Source organism: Lepidothrix coronata, unplaced genomic scaffold (genome assembly GCF_001604755.1).
Source record: "Lepidothrix coronata isolate B3197 unplaced genomic scaffold, Lepidothrix_coronata-1.0 Scaffold48, whole genome shotgun sequence".
Taxonomy (NCBI): Eukaryota; Metazoa; Chordata; class Aves; order Passeriformes; family Pipridae; genus Lepidothrix; species Lepidothrix coronata.
The window spans coordinates 2,601,823-2,625,098 of record NW_016690228.1 but is presented as its reverse complement, the minus strand read 5'-3'; the positions used below and the strand labels follow the sequence as shown (position 1 = coordinate 2,625,098).

The 23,276-nt window shown below is 39.9% G+C and overlaps 1 protein-coding gene across 9 annotated transcripts in view; it reads right to left on the bottom strand.

Annotated features, from left to right (window-relative positions):
* FNDC3A (fibronectin type III domain containing 3A) overlaps window positions 1-23,276 on the bottom strand; it is a 117,629-nt gene that overhangs the window by 29,089 nt on the left and 65,264 nt on the right. For all 9 annotated transcript variants that reach the window (XM_017815048.1, XM_017815051.1, XM_017815050.1 and 6 more), the window contains 6 exons: window positions 18,750-18,987; window positions 15,285-15,557; window positions 13,187-13,245; window positions 4,499-4,656; window positions 3,282-3,341; window positions 319-457 (listed from right to left, as the gene is read on the bottom strand). In XM_017815048.1, the coding sequence (XP_017670537.1) occupies window positions 319-457; window positions 3,282-3,341; window positions 4,499-4,656; window positions 13,187-13,245; window positions 15,285-15,557; window positions 18,750-18,987 (927 nt within the window). The remainder of the gene's footprint in view (window positions 1-318; window positions 458-3,281; window positions 3,342-4,498; window positions 4,657-13,186; window positions 13,246-15,284; window positions 15,558-18,749; window positions 18,988-23,276) is intronic.

The window sequence follows — 23,276 nt, the reverse complement described above, 5'->3', positions numbered from 1 at the left end:
TTTTCAGACTACTTAATTTGCTTTGCACAAATAAGCCATGTTCAGTGGCAGAGAAAGGAATCAGTTCCACAGTACAGTAGGGGACTGGAACTCAGTAACTTTATTTGTAAAGGCTCCTTGCTTTTCTGTGAATCCTTCTCTTCTTACCGAAGGCTACATTTAACCCAGTGCATCTATTTCCAGTCATAGAACTGTAACTGAAATTAGTATGTTTGATGAAAATTTTCCATTTCAATGAACTGATATTTTATTGACAAATCCACAACAATTCTGAAGAGTTTAAAATATTTATTTTAAAGGCTGTGAAGCAATTCTTACCTTCCACTGAAGAGTAAGAGAATTTTTGGTCCGATTAGTTATCCTGGGCAGATTTGGTGTATCAGGTTCACAACTCGTTGTGGTAAAACTCTCTGCTTCTGAAGGGCTCCCCTTTACACAGTTGCATTCTACTTGTACTCTAAAGTGGAAAAGAGTCAATAACATTTTGCTTCAAAATCTGTGTCTGTAGTTTCCAAAGAAAACTGAGTATTCAGAATTAAGTTACTGCCTTGCTGCTTCATTATTAAAATATCACTGTTATAAATAAATAACTGGAAACATCTTGGTCAATTAAAGTAATTTGAAAGAAAAGAATCCTTTACTTTGGATGTACATCATTACCATCAGTCAGCTTTAGTCTCATAATTATATTTGAAATATATCTGTTATTAGCTGTACCTTGGTTGGGAAATAACGGTAACGTTTTGCAGGCTCATTATCTATTGCAGATGTATTAACTGATATGCAGGTGCTTCCGTCAGATGAGCACAGTGAAGCTGTTGATACATTTTCAGAGTCTCCTCTGTACTTCTTCAAGACCTTGCTGAGCCTGTGCACCCTGCCCTCTCCTTTAGGAAGGCTATGAATTAACTCTCCACCTACTTCAGAAGAGTGAATTCTTGCTTCTGTCTCAAAGAGAAATGGTTTGTTTTTCAAACAGCTTGTCTCTAAAAGGAAATACATTACTATCTTCTGGCCTCTCCCTGCCCCCTAACTTGTGTAGCTATGCCTTGTGTCTTCCTTAGGCGAACGGCACTTTATTCTGATTCATCTGTTCCTTTGAAAGAAAAAAAAACAAAACCCCAAAAAACCTCCTTTCCTCTGGTCATGGATATAAGACCTGGGTTGCTGGCTTATGAAGATGCAAAAATCATTATCCCTTGCCCTACTAAAAAGTCTGTCCCCATCTTTCTTATAAGCCCCCTTTAAATACTGAAAGGCCACAAAATGTCTCCCTGGAGCCTTCTCCAGGCTGAACAACTCCAACTGTGTCACCCGGTCTTCACAGGAGAGGCGCTCCAGCCCTCTGACTGTTTTTGTGTCCCTCCTCTGGACCCACTCTAACAGGTCCACATCCTTCCTGAGCTGGGGACCCCAGAGCTGGATGCAGTACTCCAGGTGGGGTCTCGCCAGAGTAGAAGGGCAGAATCACCGTCTTTGACCTGCTGTCCGTGCTGCTTTTGATGCAGTTCAGGATACAGTCGGCCTTCTGGGTTGTGAGCAAACACTGCCAGGTCATTTCCAGCTTTCCAACCAGCAGGACTTCCATGTCCTTGGCAGAGCTGCTCTCAATCCCTTCATCCCCCAGCCTGTACTGATACCCACAGTTTCCCCGACACAAGTGCAGGAGCTTGCACTTGGCCTTGTTGAATCTCATCTATCCATGTTGAACGCATAGGCCCACTGCTCAAGTTTGTCCAGATTCCCCTGGATGGCATCCTGTCCCTCAGGCACGTCAACTGCACCACTCAGTTTGGTGTCATCTGCTGAGAGTGCACTTGGTCTGTATCACTGATGAAGATATTAGACAGTACTGGTGCAATACAGATGCCTCAGGAACACCATCCGGACATTGAGCCATTGATCACTACTCTCTGAATGTGACCATCTAACCAATTCCTCATCCCCCATGAGTCCATCCATCAACTCCACATCTCTCCAATTAAGAGAGAATAACGTTGTGGGGGACTGTCTCAGAGGCCTTACAGAAGTCCAGAAAAGTGACATCTGTAGCCCTTCCCTTGTCCACTGATGTAGCCACTCCACCACAGGCCACTAGGTCGGCTAAGCAGGACTTGCCCTTGGTGAAGCCATGCTGGCTGTCTCAAATCACCTCCATGTCTTCCATGTGCCTTAGCATAGTTTCTAGGAGCATCTGTTCCATGATCTTCCCAGGCACAGAGGTAAGGTTGACAGGTTGGTAGTTCCCAGAGTCTTCCTTTCTACCCTTTAAAGAAAATGGGTGTGGTGTTTCCCTTTCTCCAGTCACCTGGGACTTTGCCTGGCTGCCATGACTTTTCAAATATGATGGAGAGTGGTTTCAAATGTGATGGAGATGGCAAATACATCAGACAATTCCCTCAGGACTCTGGGATGCAACTCATCAGGTCCCATAGACTTAGGTTCAGGTTCCTCACGTGGTCCCAAACCTGCTCTTCTCTTACTGTAGGAGGGACTTTACTCTCCCAGTCCCTATCTCACGGTCCATCCACTTGACAGAAGTGGGAAGAGAGGTTGTCAGTGAAGACTGAGGCAAAAGAGTTGTTGAATACTTCAGCTTTCTCCTTGTCTGCTGTTACCAGTTTGCCAGTTGTGTTCATAAGGGGCAATGTGCTTTCTCTGCCCTTCCTTTCTGGCTGACAGAACTACAGAAACCCTTATTAGTCTTTGCACCCCTTGCCAAGCTCAGGTCCAAATTACTCTTCAATATTTAAAAACAAAGAGGGAAGAACAACACCTAACGGCATCTTTCCAATCCTATGCTATTTCTTCTGACCTCCTGAAGCAGCAAATTCTGCTAGAAGGGTACAATTACACTGAGCTGGGGCCATCCTTTCTGGCACATATGGGGTCAGGTTCACTGATCCACTGGAGCAAAGCAAAAGCAGCATAATGTGACCTTCAGGTGGCCAGCAGTGAGCATCTTCCTGTGCTAGGTACTTTCCTCTGCTGCTTGTGGAAAATTGAGAGAAAGCAGCATCTGTGCCTGGCTCCAAGGACAGAAAAAGGTCACTGTGCTGGCATGAAGCAAAGAGCATGGAGGTAGGACAGGGGTGCACTAATCATCATATGTTTTCCAAAATGGACTGAGTGGTCAACTAAGCCAAAAATGTCCATTTGTGACTCAAAGGAGGGTGAGAAACGGTAAAGACAATCTCTGAAGACTTATGTAAATACACAGATACAATGAAACTTTTAAAATAACTCCACTGAATTTAATGAAGAGAAAATGAGATACTTACTTTGCATGGTAATCAGTTGCTGGCCTGAGATCATTTACAGTAACTTTATTTTCTTCCCCACTGAAAAGAGATACAATTTTGTTAAAGACTATTTCAGAATCCCATACATTTATAAAAAAGACATATATCATCTAACCCATTCACCTAACATACCTTCAATGAAATGTATTTGCTAACAGTTTAACATTGTTGCTAAATACAGTAAAATGTAAATGCATTTATCTTGGAATTTTAGAAGCTTCTTGCATTACTTGTTCTTTTGCCGTGGTGGTTTTGAGGCACTTTTTAGTTTGTGCTTTTTAAAAAATAATTTTTATTTTCCTCTTTACTCAGTAAGTTGCACGTGTATGCATGCATGTTATTACACAAAACCCCCCATTACAGTACTGAGGCCTACAGAAACTCAGTTCAGCCTTGCAAAAACAATTATCTAAAACTGTACCTGACTGCATATACCTACTTGCTAGAGTCTAGTAAACAGAAAAGGCACCTAAGTAACATCAAATAGTTTGCTTTTGCTGACATCAGCTTATGTTAGCAAAGCTCATTTCTTTTCCTCTAGTTTTTAGGATAGGAATATCATGATTCCATGAAATCCATGGAAGGTGACCATGATAAACTAGCTAGATACATAGGTTTATAATTATTAGAGAGGTCTACACCTTTAAGGCTAAATTTTACTGTTATGTTTCTCCAAGTTGCAAAAAAATGACTGAAGACCATTGTGTTTGGAATGAAACAATGTAAGAGTTTTGTTTGCTTTGCTGCTACTATGAGTTGTGTTCTGAGTGAATTTACTTATTTTTTTCATATCATAAGACTGTCTCTTATAAAGAGCGATTTTGGGGAAGGGAATAATAACATTACTGGGAGCAGAAGCATGTGCTGACATGAATAATGATAAATACAATTTGTATTTCTCACTTGCATATCTCACTATTTGAGAACCCATGGTTTCTAATGCATCTGGTTGAAATACAGCAAAATGGTATTAAAACACACCTCCAACACGTAAGAACAAAGTCTTTACATTCCAATTGATGGCAGAGACTTCAGTAATAAAACAAATTCTACTGAAAAAAGCAGTTAATTTCAAAATAGCAGGTGTACAAAACTGGCAATTATTTAACTCTCTGGAAAACAAGCAGATTTTAAATGAGGTTTTAACCCACATAACTCAATGTAGCAGCGATTAAATGAAAATAACAAACACCTACACGTATACAGTTTTGTACGTTCCATCTTTTCCAGTATTTGAAATCATCACTTCGTAAGTATAAACCTCTGGCATGTCGTTCTTGTCAGTGTCTTCTCTGGTGTCACTGGATGGAGGGGACCACATAAGCAGTGCTGTTCTTGCCTGAATATCTGACACCTGCAGAAACACAACTTTTGAGATCTCTGCCATTTAAGTGCTATTATATATAAACACTACTTTGCCAAAAAGGATCAAATAAGAGAGAAGAAAATAATATACCATTAGCAAATCAGAATATTTATACTCATACAATAGCTACTAACTTGTTTTTACAGATGAAATCAAGCTGGAAATACAAGGAGTGCCATGAGAAAACCGCAATCCCGGGCACGGGGCTGAGGGCAGAGACATCTCTCGGTACCGAACGCCACCCAGTGGGCTGCTGAAACATGGACTGAAGCGCTGGTGAGGCAAAGCACATCCTGGGACATTGGGCACTTCATTATACCACACTCAGGCACATTTTTCTTTGAAGTCACACAGAATATGATTTCTTTTTTTTAATACTTTCTTGCCAACTCAGTTTTCTTATGAAATATATATACATACATATAGATGAAGGCATGCTCACAAGGTCCATGTACATATACATAAACATATATATAGACAATGTCCTGAAGAATTCCTGTGGTGCTGCTTGCCTGCACAGCCCACCCTTTGCAGAAAGGCCTGGATAACAAAAGTTGGTGTGATAGAAATACAAGTATAAGCAGTGTGTGTGAACGCAACACTTCCAATTGCCTGACAAGTGTTTGTCCCAGCAGACTAATCATGCTAAAGGCAGCAATCCTCACGTGGGTTACATGGAAATGGGGAATCACAAAGAGACTTCTGAAACAGAAGTAATCAGCTTCAGAAGTATAAATACAGCATGAAAACTTGTAACAGAGCCCAAGGATGCTGGAGTGGAACAGAGCAATGATCAAAACCTGGCCTGACAGCATAAGAAATTGCCCTGCCACCACTGCTGCCTCCATCCAAGCCTGATGGATGCCATGAGTAGCTGCACCTCAGCTGCTGTGACAGCAGTTTGGGATGCAGCAGACACAGACCTACAGTTTGGGTGTGTGCATGTGACCTGGTGAAGAATTTTCTCAGTGGGCTGTGGATTAGCAGATTGTAGGGAACAACACGGTTACATGCAAAGCTACTAATGCACAATGGAGATGCGTGACTAGAGGCACCCACACTCCCAGAAGAGTGGGTGCTGCTTGAAACCCACACATGCTGCAAGGGGCTGGGGATGCTCATGTGAGTGCCTAGGTGTATGCAGGTGATTACAAATCTTTAGGATCTGTTATAGAAGGATGCCTAGAATTTTGTGGGTGCTTATAAATATTGCACTTCTGCTGTTGTGGTTTGTACCTTGCACCCACCTACTGTTTACAATCATTTCACAAAAGAAGCGAAACACATTCCATTCATTACATGAAATGATTAGTTTTACAATATGACTGTAATATGTATCTATTTTGGGAATAATTGCTTTTGAAAATCTATTACCTGAGTATTAGAATCAAAAAGCTATCCTTACAACTGGTGTTCGCAAATTGCTATGATCTACTGAACTAAAAACCTGAATGGGTCAACTTCAAGAATGAAGCAGAGAGGGCATGACTTACTGATAACAAAAACAGAAAGAAAAAAAAATTCAGTCTGAGCCTCAGTGCCTTGGAAATAATGTCACTAAACACTTATGCACTAACAACAAGATTGCGTATCATAACCTGAAAGGGATCAAATGCTGGTATGACTATAGACTGAAATTCTTGGGAAATTCAAAGTATGGTAAGAAAAATTCCACTATCAGCTTGATGGGATCACAAACTAGACTAACACTATCTACAACCACCTCAGTAAAATTCTAGCATTTCTGGAAGTCTTTGGAGTTGTGGGAAGAATCTGATAAAAGCACCCTCTCTGACAATTTTAATCCCACTGTCCTGAGTTGCAGAAGGTGGCAGAAGATCCTGAAGGAAAGAAATGGGGACATACTGTACTTCAGAATTAGTAGGATCCATTCTAAGATTCTATTCCTATGTTTAGCTACCTTAACAGCGGAATTTTTATTTCCTAGTGTCCTTGCACTGTCTCTCTCACTACTAGTTAAGCCTACTAGTCCTAGCCACCATGGAGTTGAACATTAGATCTTCCCCTCCCTTCTGCAGTTGTTTCTTATGTATTTGAAGATACTTAGTATTCAAGTCTCCCCTCATCAAACCTCTGATCATTCTCACTGTTCTCTATCTCCTACTGAGTCATTTTTATTGGTGCTTTACCCAGAACTGCACATAACATTCCACCTAATGCTTTGCTAATGCCAAATTGTCTTACGCACCTGACCGATTACATTTTGGTCTATCTTTTTTTACACCAGAGAAGTAATGCTGTTGGTAGGAGTGAGAGGTGGCATTACAACTTGTATTGGGTTTGTGTGGCAAGGTTTTGGTAGGTGGGATGGGGGAGGATACAGGGGTGGCTTCTGTAAGAAAATGCCAGAAGGTTCCCTCATGTCTGACAGAGCCAATGCCAGCTGGCTCTAAGACAGATCCACCACTGGCCAAGGCTGAGCCCAGCAGCGACAGTGAGAGTGCCTCTGGGATAACAGAATTAAGAAGAGGTGAAAAAAACCCCAACTCTGCAGAACAACTGCAGCCAGAGAGAGAAGTGAGAGTAGGCAAGAGAAACAGCTCTGCAGACACCAAGGTCAGTGAAGAAGGAAGGGGGGGAGGTACTCCAGGCACTGGAGCTGAAATTCCCCTGCAGTCTGTGATGCAGACCACAGTTAGGCAGACCATTCCCCACAGCCCATGGAGGTCCATGGGGGAGCAGAGATCCAGCTGCAGCCTGTGCAAGACCCCATGTTGGAGCAGGGGGATGCTTGAAGGAGGTTGTGACCCTGTGGGAAGCCCACGCTGGAACAGGGTCCTGGCAGCTCTCCTGTGCCCAGCTGAGGAGGGGAGCAATAGAAGGGCTTTGGTGGGCAGCTGGCACCCAGCCAGAGTCAATACACCACAGATCTTATTTGAACATTAAAAGATTAGAAGTTTCCACTGTTCAGTACAGAGAGAGCAGGGAGAGTGGGAGGGAGATCAAAGAGAACATTACAGACTACAGAGTAACAGACAACTTACAGGACTTTGACTGGTAAAATTAAACTCAAGAGTATTAGTGAAAATCATTATATATCAACAAGCATCACAGAGAACATGGTGAAATGTTAAGTCTGTGACTGGATGAAAAATTGTTATCCCAAGTTATTCCCCCGGCGCAACGTTTGTTGGTGAACTCGTATAAACCTTCCAGAAGACTTGTAAAATAATAGATGACAAATGTTAACACTGTGACTACAGTAATGAAGCAGCATTATGTACCAAGCTAAAAGTCAGTGACTATGTAGGTTGTTCTGGTGTTTTACTTTGTGTAAACAGGCTGTGACTACAGAATATTATGAAGGGCTGAAGCTTTGTTGTGCCAATTCGCCAAAACTTAAATGCAACAGTCAGTAGAACCAGAAAAGCAATGTGAAAAGTATTCCTAGAAGCTGGAAAGTAAGGACATCCTAAAGGTGCATAAAAAGCCAAATGTGGATAGAGCCTTCCCAAATCTTCGTTCGCGAAGCCTCGCCATGATATGATGATGCATAAAAAGCCACAGTGTATAAATCAGACATAAATTATTTGTACATACCCACGCACACATGTGCGAATAGGGAAAAGGGAGAAATATTTTAGCCAAAAAGATACAGTTCAACAGAATTTACAGAAGTTGTTAAAAACATTCAGTGAAACAAAAAGGCTAACAGGATTTAAGGCAAAAACGTAGCAGGGAAGCTCCAAGTGAGGCACTGCTCTGTTCCTGGTGGATGTAGAAGTTAAAATTATAAATCCATCCTGCATTTGCAATGAGGATGAAGTTCATGTCCATCTTACGCAACCCTGTTGCTAAAAAATTCACAATCTAAGTGAGGGATCTGTAATAAACAAGGTGGCCAGGTTAAAACACTGGTTCCCCATGAGAAATGTACACTCGCATTAAACCAAGGAGTTGTAAGTCTAAACTAGTAAGACCTGCTGAGGAGCACTGGGGAGTGAACTACTTATGGAACAAGTGTTAAGAGGCATATACCTGAGAGCCTAGGAGAATGGGCTCAAGGCAGAAGAACAGAACAAGAGGTACAACACTTAACTCCTTGGGAGGGATAAATATTGGAAACAATTTCCAACCCTGTCCCCCATACACCTGAATCTAACTGAAGGTGCCACCTCCTCTTCTGCAACCCCAGAGAATGGCAGTGGAGAAGTATGGGGTCTCCAAAAATACAGCTTGTGCATGAGGGGTCAGTGATCAGACAAAAAGAAAAGAGTCAGCAGCAGTGACTAGTGAGTAATATAGAGGTTTTTCTTCTGGACCCATATTCTATATGATGTTACATATTTTTTAATTCAGCAGCTTTTTGGTAAATTTACATATAGGTGTATGAGTATTTTCAACCACACTCAGTTGCTAAAAAAGTTTTTTAAATCACAGCTGCAAGCACTGACAAGAAAGAATCAGAGAAGTAATTCAAGTCCTTTTCAACTCATTTATAGAACATTTGGTACTGCTTTCAGATTCAACTTCCAGCTAAGAAAATGATTCTTAAAGGTAAGTTAGTCTAGGTTCAGCTATATTCTTCCTCACATGACTATTAGTAAGGGACAAAAGCAAAGTATTAAAATGTCAAGAATCACTAAAATAAAAATTTTCTTTAAAAAACTTTTCTCCATTGTATATATGCACTATGGTACTGTGAACCACAGAAATTTAAGTGTTTATGGCTTGAACACTGTTAAAAATGACTGAAGGACTTTTTTCCACTATAGCAAACTTTGCAAAGAAGCAACTGCTTACCAAAGTCCACCCCTCCCTGAATATGCCTACTAATTTGGACTGTGACAGGAACTTGAGATAACATAATGGTAGTAATATTGTCCAGTTATCCCAGGAGAAGAATGCAATGCTAATGGCTCAGACAATCCAGGTGCAAGCTGACAATGTGCAACTAACTGCCCAGGTGGTGAGGGCCCATCCCACACTTCAGGCTACAAGCTGGGTGTTGAACAAGATAAGGAGACAGGCAAATCCTGCAAGGCAGGGTAGTGTTTCTTTTTCCTTACACAAGTGACTCAGCTGTGATAACTCCCCTCCAGGGAAGCACCAGGACAATTCACACATAGCCTGAATGGGCCATAATTGGCTCAACTCGCCTTAGAAGGTGTCAAAGACTCATGAAATGTCCCGTGATCCAGTCCAGTATTACATCATCCATTGTAAAACTCCCCACCCCAGGTGGCCTAAGCCCACTAAAAGACACACGGGACTTTCCTTAGTGTCACAGACTTCACTCAACACACAGGCTTCTTCCCTCACCATCCTGGGCTTCCCTCGATGGACCCAGACTGCAACCATCACTTTGCTGAGACTAGAACCCTCATCACTGAGAAGACCACAAGAAGAGGATCAGCGGGACACTGTTAGAATCTACAGAGTGGTGATATTTTTTCTACTTAATCTGTCTCTCCGACGCTCTCTTTCTCTCCCTGCCCCTCCTCCCCCTTTTTCCTATTTCTTTTTATCTTTCTCTACCTCACATTTACTGTTAAATAAAATCTGTACTATTGACTTTGCCATATGGTCTTGTTTGTACCTTAATTCAGGCAGAAGCATCTATCTAATAATTTTAAGAACCTGATCATAACAGGTAATCTTAGATTACATCAGCATATACTATTTTAAAACAAGACTCATAATACAAGCATAGGACAGTAATTAGGAATTTCTTCACTAAGATGCAATTATTTAGTATTGTCCTTTATCCTTGATGTTCAATAATATCCCAATAGTTGACTTTTTGAATGCTAGCCAAAGCTCTATTACAGAAATATTCCGAAATTCCTGTCAGTTTTCAATCACAAAACACTAACATATTTCCAAAAAAACCTCTAAGGAGGAAAAAAGTATTTTTGAAGAACAAAGATTTAAGATCAGAAGAATCCACTATTATTATGTGCTCTGAGATGCTTTTCAGAAAACTTGGCATTACTTATTACTTTGTATGCTTATTCAAGCAGCTGCAATTGATCCTCCTTGCAGCTCTGAGCTGTGTGCTTCAGCAAAGCACAATACTTGAGTCAGAGCCCTAGCACTAAAGAAACAAGAGGTGGGCTTGCAAAAGTGAATCTCCTCATTAACTATATTATATGTGTCATTTGGGTCAAACAAAAGAGCAGTTTTAGTATGTTCAATCTGGATTGCATTCGCAGTGACACAGGATACTTAACTGTGAGGTGCATCACATTCTAGAAGTCCACAAACATACACAGAACCACAAAATACGATGCCCTCCGAAGCGATTTACATGCTATACAGACAATCATCAAATTCTGCATTTCTGTTGCCTCTTATTAAATACTCAGCCTTCTGCGCCATTCTTCATTTTGCTTTTGCCTTTTCAGGGCCCCTCTTCTTCTCTTTTGCTTGCTTTGTTATTTGGTTAACAGACGTGACAACTGGTGGCGACTTTGCTCAGACGCTGAGGACACATCATGGTGCAATCTGCAGAACCACTCCAACTTACCTCAGAGCATAAAGAAGTTCAAGCAAGACCTCATTAAGTAGATGGGTCACTTGGCAGCAGTATCACGTTACCAACTTAATACTGCCATGTATGAAAGGATAGGGGATCCATACAGGCAAAAGTTCAAGAAAATCAGAACCTAATAGGAGTCTGGAGGTAGTAAAATTTATGTATCCCATACTACACAGAACTGAAGGATACGTGTGAATGAAAGTACACAATGGAGACCACCACGTGATTTAGATGTACATGCCCTGGACGTGGGCACTGAGACGTGGGACAACCCAGGACAGGTCAGCCTTCAGCATTATTCCATGCTTTCTGTAGCAGGATATGGAGCAATGGACATGGCACTGGACAGCACCCTGTATGATTATCTGATCATATGACCACCACCACAGCCAGTACTGCCTGTGCCAGCACTGTTCACCCAGGGAACAGGGTGCTAACGATCCATCAGGAACCATGATCCACACAGTGAGTCCTTCAGCCAAAACAATAAAAATCATGCAGGAATATTTCTGATGAGAACTACAAATGGAAGGTTTGAAAGAACAATCTCCTGGTTTGCTTGTGGGAGCATGAGGAAAGCATTTCCTCGATGAAACCGTAGGAGGGTTGCTTGTGATCCTGCAAGGCCTGAGTAAGTAACAGAGACCCCTATCACATCACACCACACCCCCCTAAGCTGCAACATCACCCAGCCTTCTACCCACTTCCAGCCCTGACTGTCCCTTACCTTCATAAAGCATAAGCCTCTCCAAGTGCCGGAAGTTTGGCCTTTTGCCTCATGTACACTATGAGGTCTGTAGTAGACCACCACTGCCTATGCCTGTGATGTCTTCTGAGGTCTGCAGAGATCACTTGTAGGCACACAGCTACATACAATGTCATTCAAGCAAGGACGTGGTAGGGAAGGCAAATAGCGTGCTTGCCTAAAAGGCATGGATGGTTGAGTTGGGATGGAAGGGAGTGAAAGAAAACAACAGTACTAGCACTCCATTGTTTTTCCCTATGTTATTAGCAACACAGCAGAAGACCACACTTGTTGATCCACAGTTCTCACAGTCTAATTTAGGAAGCTCAGAGTTCCCCTTGGCAATGCAGCCACTGAGAATACCCCAACTTGGATGGCATTCTGTATGTCCTGTCCACTGACAGAGGACTACGCGCACGTCTGGAGAACTGGTCCCTGTATTTCTAGTCAGGACAGAAAGGGCCATCCACATTGTCACTTATTAGTAATGCTAACTTAGTTAGGCTAAGTTATTCATTAGTAATGAGTAGTATTTTTAATAGCAAAGGAATCCCTTAAATGCTTTCTGGCATTATCTTACAGCAAACCTATAGTCTTCAGATCCCCTGCACAAGTCTCTACTGCCTGGTCTACCAGAGTGATAGCAATAGGTGTTTGCTAACGTCTGTGGAGATGAGATACACAACAGGCAGCAAAACCTCTGCTGGCAGGACTTTGGAGGTTCTAGCTGTCAGAAGAAAGATGAGATGTGGGAAAGTTGGATTACACTAGATCCTGGATAAAAATCAGCGCTATCAGATGTAGACCGATATTCATTTATTACAGCCATAAATTCTTCTGACCCTTTCTTCAGCTTCTTTAAGTCTGGTCCTAATGAACCGTTCTTAATTCCAGTCTGTACTCTTTGTTTACTCTACTTCAGCCCTTTAGCCTCTCAATAAAGTTCTGGTATCTTTGTCTCATCAATCTTCATCCTTCTCAGGTGATTTCAGCCTCTTGCTACTACCACCCACTACTGTTAATACTGACATTCACAGAGTGGCAAAGAAGAATTCTGCATAATAAGTAAGTATCAAGACAATTTTAGCTTCAAAAATGTTAATACATTAAAAATTACTTTGGTTGTTTACATTTCAGAAACTGGGAGATAAGTGAATTTGCTTTAGTGTGGAAAGTTAAAGATGCTTTAAACTTGGGAGAGAGAAAAGGAGGTGTAACTGTAAAATGGCAACAGATACATTCTGATTTTATCGAAAGCTTTTGTTACTTACCACTGGCTTCGCTATATTAGAAAGAAGTGCTTCCAGTGCTTTTGTTTCTTCATCCTTTTCTTAAAAAACAAAATCAAAGCAAACAGAAAGTACCCATGAATATCGTGCAGTGACTTTACAGTGAAATATCTCTTCAAAATCAGCAACTGCACACAGATGGAAGTCTTTACAAAACAGAACACCTTGCTAACTTGCATTCGTCTAGGTAACATAAAACCAGAAAAGCTCCTGATGTTGTTAATATAAAACTATTTCTAAATCTGTCCTATGATTTATGGAATACAGAAAGCCTGGCTATCTTTTATTAATGTATAACTTTAACTACTGCTCTGGAGAACTTCTGATCTTGGATGAGATATTTCCATAGATTTCTCTTTGGATGTAGACGCAGTCAAGTTGCAGTAGTTTTAAATATGCTACTGCACATCATCTGGAAGCCTACAGGTAAAACTGCTGGCCTCCCTCAATTGCAAGGGAAAGAATCTAAGGTCTTTCATTTCAGCTGAAGGTATTGCTGAGTTTCAAAGGACTCACAGTATACAGAAAGTGTTTTATGTACTCTCTCTTACACAATATTAAAATTTTATTATCTTGATAGAATTCTACTCAGTTTTGATAGTGCGGCCAGGGATTTTTAATTCACTTAACCTTTAGTTTAAACTAAACATAAAAGAAAAACAAAGACTGACAAAATTCTTTAAAAAACAAATTCTTTAAAAAACAAAACAGATCAAATCTATTTACAACTTTGTTTCTAAGATGGTTTATGCTGTTGAAACTAATTAAATGCTTCTCTGACTTCTGTTTGACAAGTCTAAGTCTCAGTATGTCTCCCCAGTGTCTCCTGAATTAAATAATTTTGAAAAGTGGACTTTTCCATTTCTTAAGTAAAATACTTCTAAAGAAAGCATTAACATAATTTTTGTAACATATGTAAGCAACAGTACATTTTATCACCTGTGCCTTGGTAAAGTTAGCTCACAGATCAATACCAACTAACAAAGTAAACTGAAGTCAAGAGTCTGGAACTATAGTGACAAGTATTCATTGAAGTTTGGAGCAACAGTTCCCAACTTCTGACTTCAGGCTGTATCTCAGAGGTGGCATTTGGTACGAAGTTTTCACAGGGTATCATCTGCACATACTTTTAAACAGCTCTCATAGGCTGAGATTTCCTGGTTTTGATTAGATGTACTTTTGTCACAGTCCCTTTGGTTTACAGCAATCTACAATACATTGTCATAAAATTATCATCTCAAGGCAAACTTCAGCGAGTGGAGAAAAACCACGATTTTTTTCCCCCTCAACATCAGCAGTTACCAGTTCCTATTCTGAGAAAACTGGTTTTGGCTGTGATAACAAGCCTTTGATGTGTTCAGAATCTGAAAGGCTATGCCAATGACCTCAAAATTGCTTAGTGACACATCTTCAGATTTGACAATGACTGTATGACCAAGACTCAGTGAATTCAGTCTATCTGTGAGATCACAAGTGAAATAAAGATATTAATAATAAACACACTCCCTATGGCAGTGTCCTAGAAAACATGAACTCCCATGGACTAATGTGAGGACAAGTCTTTTCCTACAAGGGCCCTTCATTAAAGAGTAGGTAGGGACAGGCATTATACGGATTTCGTACAACAGCAGTATCTCTTTTACAAAACATTCTTCTTTAACAAGTTGAATGTAGGTTTCCTGTATCAGACACCTGGTTCTTTCCATGTTTTCTACAACATCAAGCAGGCCATCAATATTCAGCGATTCCTAAAAATGCAAGAACCAGTAACTCTGGACAAAGCAGAGATTTTTCTTTAAACGCTGTTATGTTTATGAAGTATGACTGATAATATTTTCTCAAATTTAGATGGAGACTTCCATGTCAGTTGTTTTTGTTCTCTTAGGCCCATCATTCCAACGTGATGAGCAAGCCAATTGCCCTTTAACTCCACTCTACGTAAGGCAGTGCAGTTACAGGCTACTTCTCAACTGCAAGACTGTCAAAGTGTGGTGTTCTACAAATGCTATGCTCAGTTGGACACTGAACTTGCATAATATATTTATATGTGCATATATATATTACTTTTGATAACACTTACCTTCTACTTCTGTGTCCGTCTGAGAATTGCTTTTTCCTTTACCCAAAGACTTGCTTTTGGTAGAACCTGTGCTTATACCACCTGCATCTTGTCCTTTTGTAAGTCCATTATGTTCACTTGTAGGAGAAGGACATTTTTGAGGAGATGATGGAGGACTGTTTAACCTATCCTTCTGAGTTCCATGTCGATCTTTTAATTTTTTTTGTAACCTTTCATATGTTTTACTAGACCTTTCATCTCTAAAGTTGGATCTTCCATGGGCAGGCAGAGTATCTAAATGAAAGAAGAAAAAAGAAATCATTAAGAACAGAATGTAATTAAAAAATCTACTTAAAATGCTATGTGTGTAAAATCGGCACTTGCGTGTAAAATAACATCTCTACTGCTATTTGGGAACTCAAGTGTCCAGCAGGTAACCTGATATACACTAACTGGAAATTAACAACATGGTAGGGGAGAAAGTGTTATCTTCCTTTTTTTCTACTTAAAAATTACTCTTCAAATGTTTCTATAATCTTCCTTAAGCTGTAAGGTACAGAATAAAGTAATCAAAAAAAAGTGATACTTTATTCACTGGAAGAGGTTTGATCTAATGTCTAATAAAAAAAATCCACTGGTTTTTAAGTTTTGGAATGCAACTACAGCTCTATTACTTTAATGATGCTTCAGCAGAAATCAACAGGGGAAAAGCCCATAAAAGCATAGAAACATAGAATCTGTGATCTATAGGGCAATGGAAAGACACTAAAGACAGTATGGCAAAGTCTGGAAAGTGCACCACACCTGTACACAGTAACCCGAGGCATGGCTGCAGTATCATCAAAGACTCATCTCTAACTTAGAAGGTGGTTTTGGAAAAAAGTCAGTACCAGACTAATGAAAATATTAAACTGCAGACTGGTAAACTTTTCTGTCCAATTCCAACATTTGTATTAATTTCGTCTTTATGCTTAGAAACAGGTTACTGACTCAAAATTTTAAAACTATGTGCCACACGGCACCAAGTCTTTCCTCACTGTAACCCTGCCCACAATAAATAATGAAAGCTTTAAAAAAAAAACCCAACATTTTTCAAAACCAGCATAGAATTTGCTCATTTTCAGGTAAGTCAGATCAGTCTGAAGAATAAGTCCATTATTTGTTATTCCTTACGTGCTAGGAAGTACTGAAAACATGATCAAACAAAAACTTCCTTGCGGGATAAAAATCAAAAAAACTAGAGAACCTCTCAGTTTCTGGTTTTGTTTTTTTTTTTTTTTTTTTTTTTTAAGATCAGCTTAATTCCCAGGAAGTTTGACAGAGGACTTCTAGATGTGATTTTCACAACCATTAGAAAGCTCAGTGCTTCTGTTAGAGAACTACCATCTCTATGAGCTTCTGGGGGTTGGTTTGTTCAGTTGTTTTTTTCCCTTAAATTTCGATTCCTCATATAGGAGCATATCTGCAGGCTTTGACTTTTGAAAGGCATAGCCGAAGTCAGAGATCTAAAATTAAAAATTACATCTGTACCAAATAAATAACAAATTACAGCATTAGTCCTCTAATTTCCTAAACCCAAAGGCATCTTACATATATATTGAAAACAAAGCAAACATAAAACACCCCACTTTATCAATTTTTTTACATTAGCAGTTTAGCAAATTATCACTGAATCCATATTTAAAGAGATATAATCTGGCAGCAGAAATCTGGAAAAATATTATTTCATTAAGAAGTATCCTTTATATTTTATGCATTTAGTTATCACAATTCAATCTCTTATTTTAGGAAACTAAAAGCAGACAAGTGCCATCAGGAAATCAGGAAATTAATAAAACTACAAATAAGCACCCAAAGAGCATCTAGCAATGTACTGTTATCAGAGTAGCGCCAGAAGAAATAAAGTACAACTTGAGAACAGAAAAACACTAAGAATTCCAGGAAGATCTAGACATTGGTATATTCTTTTCTGACGACTTTGTACATCATTACTATTTAAGCAACTATATGTAGGCCATCTTTAGGTTATTTTAGTAGCATCATAGAATGCTGAGCAGTTGTGTTTAGCCTCTCCTTCCACAGTTTCTAGCTTTCTCTAAAAACAGCAACCTAGAATTGCTCTTTGAAAGCCTTTCAAGGTCGGCACCTGCCTTATCTAAAGAAAAGCAAGTCTACCAGAAATGTAAATATTAATCTAACAACCCGACCTGAGTTAGGACACACATACACTTTTGCCAATAAACCATATTAAAGGCAGATGTCAATAGCACTACCAAAGAAAGTTTCAACTACAGTATTAAGCTTAGGTTAGTGGCACCTGATTATTCAAACTGGACTTCAAAGGGACATTCAATTAAATACATAAAGTTTTATGAAAAATGGCACACTTTTTTCTGTAATCAATACTAAGATTTCCTATTTCATTCTTGTCCTAGTTTGAGCAGCTGGGAGCAGTTCATCACAGTGTGGGTGCAACCCAAACTGCGTATTCTATACCCTCTATGTCATTTCCCAGGAACTGTTAACAATAGACCATTTGCAGCAGCTGCCCAGAGCACACCTGACCCCTCAGGCTGTAGTTATGGGCAATGTTAACTCCCCTCCAGGGAATCATTAGCTCCTCCACACCCAGCCTGAGGGGTCGTGTCTGCTAGCAGGACACCAAGGATTCCAAAAATATCTCCTGACTCACAACCACCCATTGTGGAACTCCCCGCCCTGGGGGAGGTACTGGGCATTCCCACTCGAACCTGAGAGTATATAATCTTGGGGTCTTGGTACCACTGGTTGGATCCAGAGGAGGACTAGAACCTCGACCGGACTGTGATCACCACCCTCGACCAGACTGTGACGAGCACTCTCATCAACAGGTTTCCCCCTCCCCTTTTACTTTGGACTCAGGGGGACCATGTGGGGCTCAGCACGGGGGCCGACGAGCACCATTCTGTTCGTGCCCCAGGGTGCTGGGTTATACATCTGGGTTTTGTGGGTTAAAACCAACTGCTTGTCCATATAATTGTATTATTGTATTATTTTTTATTAAATTGTAACTCTGACTTGTGGTCTCTCTTGAGTTGGGTTCATTTCTCTTGCCAGTTTACCTTTAAACCAGCACAATGCTTCAAGCAGGATACTTGCAAGACATGAGCTCTCGCAATAGTGCACAGGTATGGATTTAAATGTTGAACCACTATAAGCACTTTCTGCATTGCTTTCCTGGGTAAATCTACAACTGATAAACATAAGAAGTAATCTGCATATTTAATGGATCACTGAAGAGACAAGTTAAATAAATTAAAAGAGCTTCTGGAATAATAAGCTTCAGTAAAATCAAGGCTGGTATCCTCATAAAAAATTCTGTGTATGGCTCCCATTCAAGCTATAAGTCTTGCTCGATAAAGCCTACACAGCAGCATAACAGACGCTGGAAATGAAGAGAATATTATTCCCTTTGACAGAACTTGCAATATTTGATGAGCTACTTACCCACATCCCCATAGACTTGTGAGGTGTGATACTGCGGAATGTACTGTGTTGCCATGTCACCAGCTCCAGTCACAGGTGAGTACATGTGACGTGGTGGAGGGGGTATCATGGTTGGAAGAGGAAGGAAGCTGGGCAGTGGGGGATGTGGAGGCCTGTGTATTACTGCGTGACCACCAGGATGAAATTCTGGAGCCTGGGGAACCACCACAACTCTTCGAACACCGTTATCCTCAATAACCTGTACAGTGAGAGACACCACATACCAAAAGAGAAATGTCAGTAAGTTTCTACAGATACTTAAATAAAGCTAGGAATAGTAAAGCCCTTAAATTTGAGGAAAGGAAAACAGAAGAGCTCAAGAAAACTGATGTAGGACAAATAAAGGGCTATCTACGTTACGTGTATTAACTGCAGCATTGCCATTAATTTCTCAGTGTGGTAGAGAAAAATACTGTTAAAAAAATCTGACTGTAACAACGTCTTATAAACAGCCAGGTATATTTATGGCACGAGTGTGGCTTCTCCTTAGGGTACCCCATTCCCACCCTCATTCACATTGCTTGTATGCTAGCTACACTGCTTCTAGGATTTGTTCTACAGCATAACAACTAGATTGCTTCATAGAGTGAGTTGACAGACCTTACTCCACAAAAATTGTGAGGAAGAATAGCGAGAAAAAAGGCAAGCTGTGTGGTTATTGTTCTGTTCCCAACACTAGCCCAGGAGGCACTTGCCATACTGGCACTTGCCATACTGCCCCTTTAGCATGCAGCAGCCACCATTTGCATCAAACTGTTAGCAAACAAACTAGCAGGGTGGTAGTCAGCCCTCTCAAGACTCCTTCACAAGTCAAGGTAGTTCCAAAAAAATCTTTTTTTCTTCTCCCCTATCCTCCTACCTGTTCAAATGTCTTGCACCCTTAAGGAAACCACATACTACCCAGAAAGAGGGGGCCTTTGTGGCAGCCTCTGCTAGACTCTGTTGTGCAGAGGCTTATGAAAAATTAGCAAATGGGAGATGTGATGGGTCTGATGGAAAGATGGCCCAAGGGCACAAATTGTACAAAGTGCTGAAGTAGAAAATGCTTTTCACAAAATGTATTTCTGGTCCAGTCATCAACTGGACCAGAAACAAGCATCTTCCTTGAAGTACTTCATATCATTATTCTCTCTAAATGTTTGGATCAATATTGCTAGATTCACAAAAATACATGACTGTTGGTGACAGCTAGACACCTACAGACATCTTGGCATAATTTGACTTGTGTGTATTATGGTATCAGTAACTTTAGTGTATGGGATGCCAATGAATAAATTGTTCTTTATTTCTTAGTAAAATGCTGTAGAATAATGTCACAGCAAAAACTACAATGTAAGTTTTTGAATGAAACATTTATCCAGAAAAGGGGGAGAAGAACGGAATGTCACAACCACATTCAATAGCAGGAGACAATGCAACCCTATGACATAAGTTTTCACTAACATTTGAAATAAAATGGGGACATGTACACATACATCAGTGAACATCCTTGTGCAACAGGAGCAGAACAATAGATCAAAACACTGCCAAACTGCTTTCAGCTCCACTGTTTAAGCTTAACGGTATTATGCTTGGCTAGATTTAGTCCCGTGCCCTAGTGTGAACGCTTCCACCAAGTCCATGACAGAAAGCTGCTTAGAGGATCAATCATTGGTTTTACCATGTCTCCATTAGAAGTTGGTGTGCATCTGATACGAGTGGAATGGAGCTTCTGGTTTTGTTTTCTCTGACAGCAATCTAATTCGTGTACCCCAAAACTATCCTGCTAGCTGAACCAATAAGTGAGGTAAGTGAGGTAGGTCTAGGAGACTTTCAAAACTTCACCACTGTACTGAGAGAGCACTGTAGAGAGAGCTACATGCTTTTGATGTAATGGTAGAGTGAAGATCTCTATGCATATGCAGTAACATTCAGAAGACATAAAAATATGTACATAATGGAGCTAATCCTACTTTACTTACATAAATAGAGAGTTGGAAATTAATATAAATTACCTAAGTGAACACAGCTTTAAAACACATGTATATCACGTGTCTTTAAAAAATGTGTTATTTTCAGTATACAGAAATCGTCCTGTATTGTGAAAGAGTAATTTCACTAAAGACAACACTACTCATATCTGTGTAACCACAGCTGTATGGTATCCTAAAGGCAGAATTTATTAGCAGCACTAAATATAACTAGAACTTCTGATGTCCAATGAAATTCTGTAAACATTGAAATGTAGTTTTAATTATTTAAGTCTTTTTTGCTTACAACCCCCCAAAAACATTGCAATCTAGTATGATTTTATGAGCAGATTCAGATTACGTAGGAAGTAGCTTCCATTAAAAAACAAACAAGCTACTGAATTTATAACTTGTTTCCCTGGGTCTGCTAATAGCATAAGTACCTCAGAAACAGACACCCAATTCATAAGAGCAGGGACCTTAAGTCTAATAGTGTAAAATTAAGACTGACAAGTCTGTAACCGTGTTTCTAGATCAAACATCTACTCAGTGATAGGCCTTGAGCAGACAACTACACAGACAAAAACCCTCTAAACAGCAGTAAGAGCATCATGCCAAGTATATAATTTTAAGTTAAAAAAGTAAACAAGCTCTCTATTATCCTAATTGTGCTGGCAAAACGTGGTTCTGGCATAGGCCTGTTTCGTTGAGTGAACCAACCAAACATCACTGGAAAACTCACTTGACTGTCAATACAGACAGCTTAGAGAGCATGAATAAAAATGTGCTTTCTTTCAGAGTTTTACAACTACAGTTCCAAAAGAAGAGGAAGGAAAAAAAAATCACAATATGAATTGCTTTTTAGTTATGTGATATAAGAAAAATAAATCTTTAATTCAGTAGTCATCCCCAACTTCTAACAGAGGACAGTATGCTGTATCACTGCCAAGCAGGCATTGAAGCAGGCAGAAGCATAATAGAACTAAGTGAAAATGGATAGACAAAGGATGGTTATGCTGAAGTTGTTCTTCCAGGCTGACAGCTTTAGACATTTAACTGGTTTCCAATTTATCTGAAAATACAACTGCAGCTGCTGACATTTAAAAATATATTATGCCTGAAGAAACCAGCTAAGTTACTTTGCTGGGACTGCATTATGTTCAGGAGAACTCTTAGCTCAACAGACTTGCCTGTTTGCAACACTACTATCAAATCTGGCTTGTAACAGGAACTTCCATCATAAACCTCAGTGGTTGCTATATTTTGTCAATAGCAAACACTTCAGAAGGCTTATAAATGATTAGTTTTCCTGGACTATGGTACTTCTACTCAGATGAAAACAGCTCATCCACCTGTACTGCACTGAGCAGATGTGAGGCACCTTCAGTTTAAAAGTCTAACACAACACCTGCTTGCACGAACAAACTCTAATGAAAGGTTAATGGACAAGCCTCAGCAAGGTCCAGCCCTTTAGCCTCTTTGCTTCAAATTGTTTTCAAAGGAAGGATAAATGAATTTTAAAAACATTATTCAGATTGGCACAGGTTACACAACTTTTTAAACATGACGTACTTCATGTTTAATTAATATTTAACTTCATCAACTGAAGCTAAATATTCCAGAAATATGGTAAAATTCAGAATTTCACTTATCTCAAAACTTCTTTCCATTCTTTAAAAATTAATTCTGATAGGAATCAAGACTTTTTACTATGACCTAAAGATAAATGGATTTTACTGATTATTTATAATTCATTTTTCTTCTGCCTGTTTGGGAACTCAACTATGAAGTACACATAGATAAAATCAGCTTATCAGCCAACTTTCAAAAGAAGAAAGATAAAATCACAGAGTACTACTCTGCCTACCCTAACAGACTTTTCTTTTGCCAGAGGACAATTTTTTTTAATGCTGTTTAGATAATAAGTCCAACATCTGCTAGACACTGTGGGCTTTTTGGTTGGGTTTTACAAGTTGTAGTCTCTTGGCATACACCATGGGATGCACGCCAAGCCAGAGGTAGACTGATCACAACAACAGAATGTCTTGAGAGAGACTTACATCATGGGGATTCTTCTGTTCTAACTTCCAGGTCTGACCTACTAACTCCTCAACTTGTTCTCAGTTGAGGGAAAGAAAGAGACACCATCCAGGAGGCCACACATCTCATTATAATACATGTGTCAAAAATAGCCAAGAGGAATCATCCGTTTAATCTACTTTAAAGGATGTCCAGGTTATCTAGCTCACATTTAATTTTCAGGCATCTAAATTAAGAATCACACAGCAGTGAAAAAATGAGAGCCCCATTTTAAGGTAAGTGGTAGAAACACCTATTATATGATAACTTTTTCCCAATGGACAGCTGACATTTTTCCATGTTGTTTGCTATACTTTTTCAACTGACCTGTTTTACTCCTCATCTGCAGGGAACTTCCCAGACATGAACCATGCACATGTATAAAATTATATTGCAGCCAAGAGAAAAAATCCACTAACACAGAAATCAGTACAGGTCCTACACAAGGAGCTATTTGGGC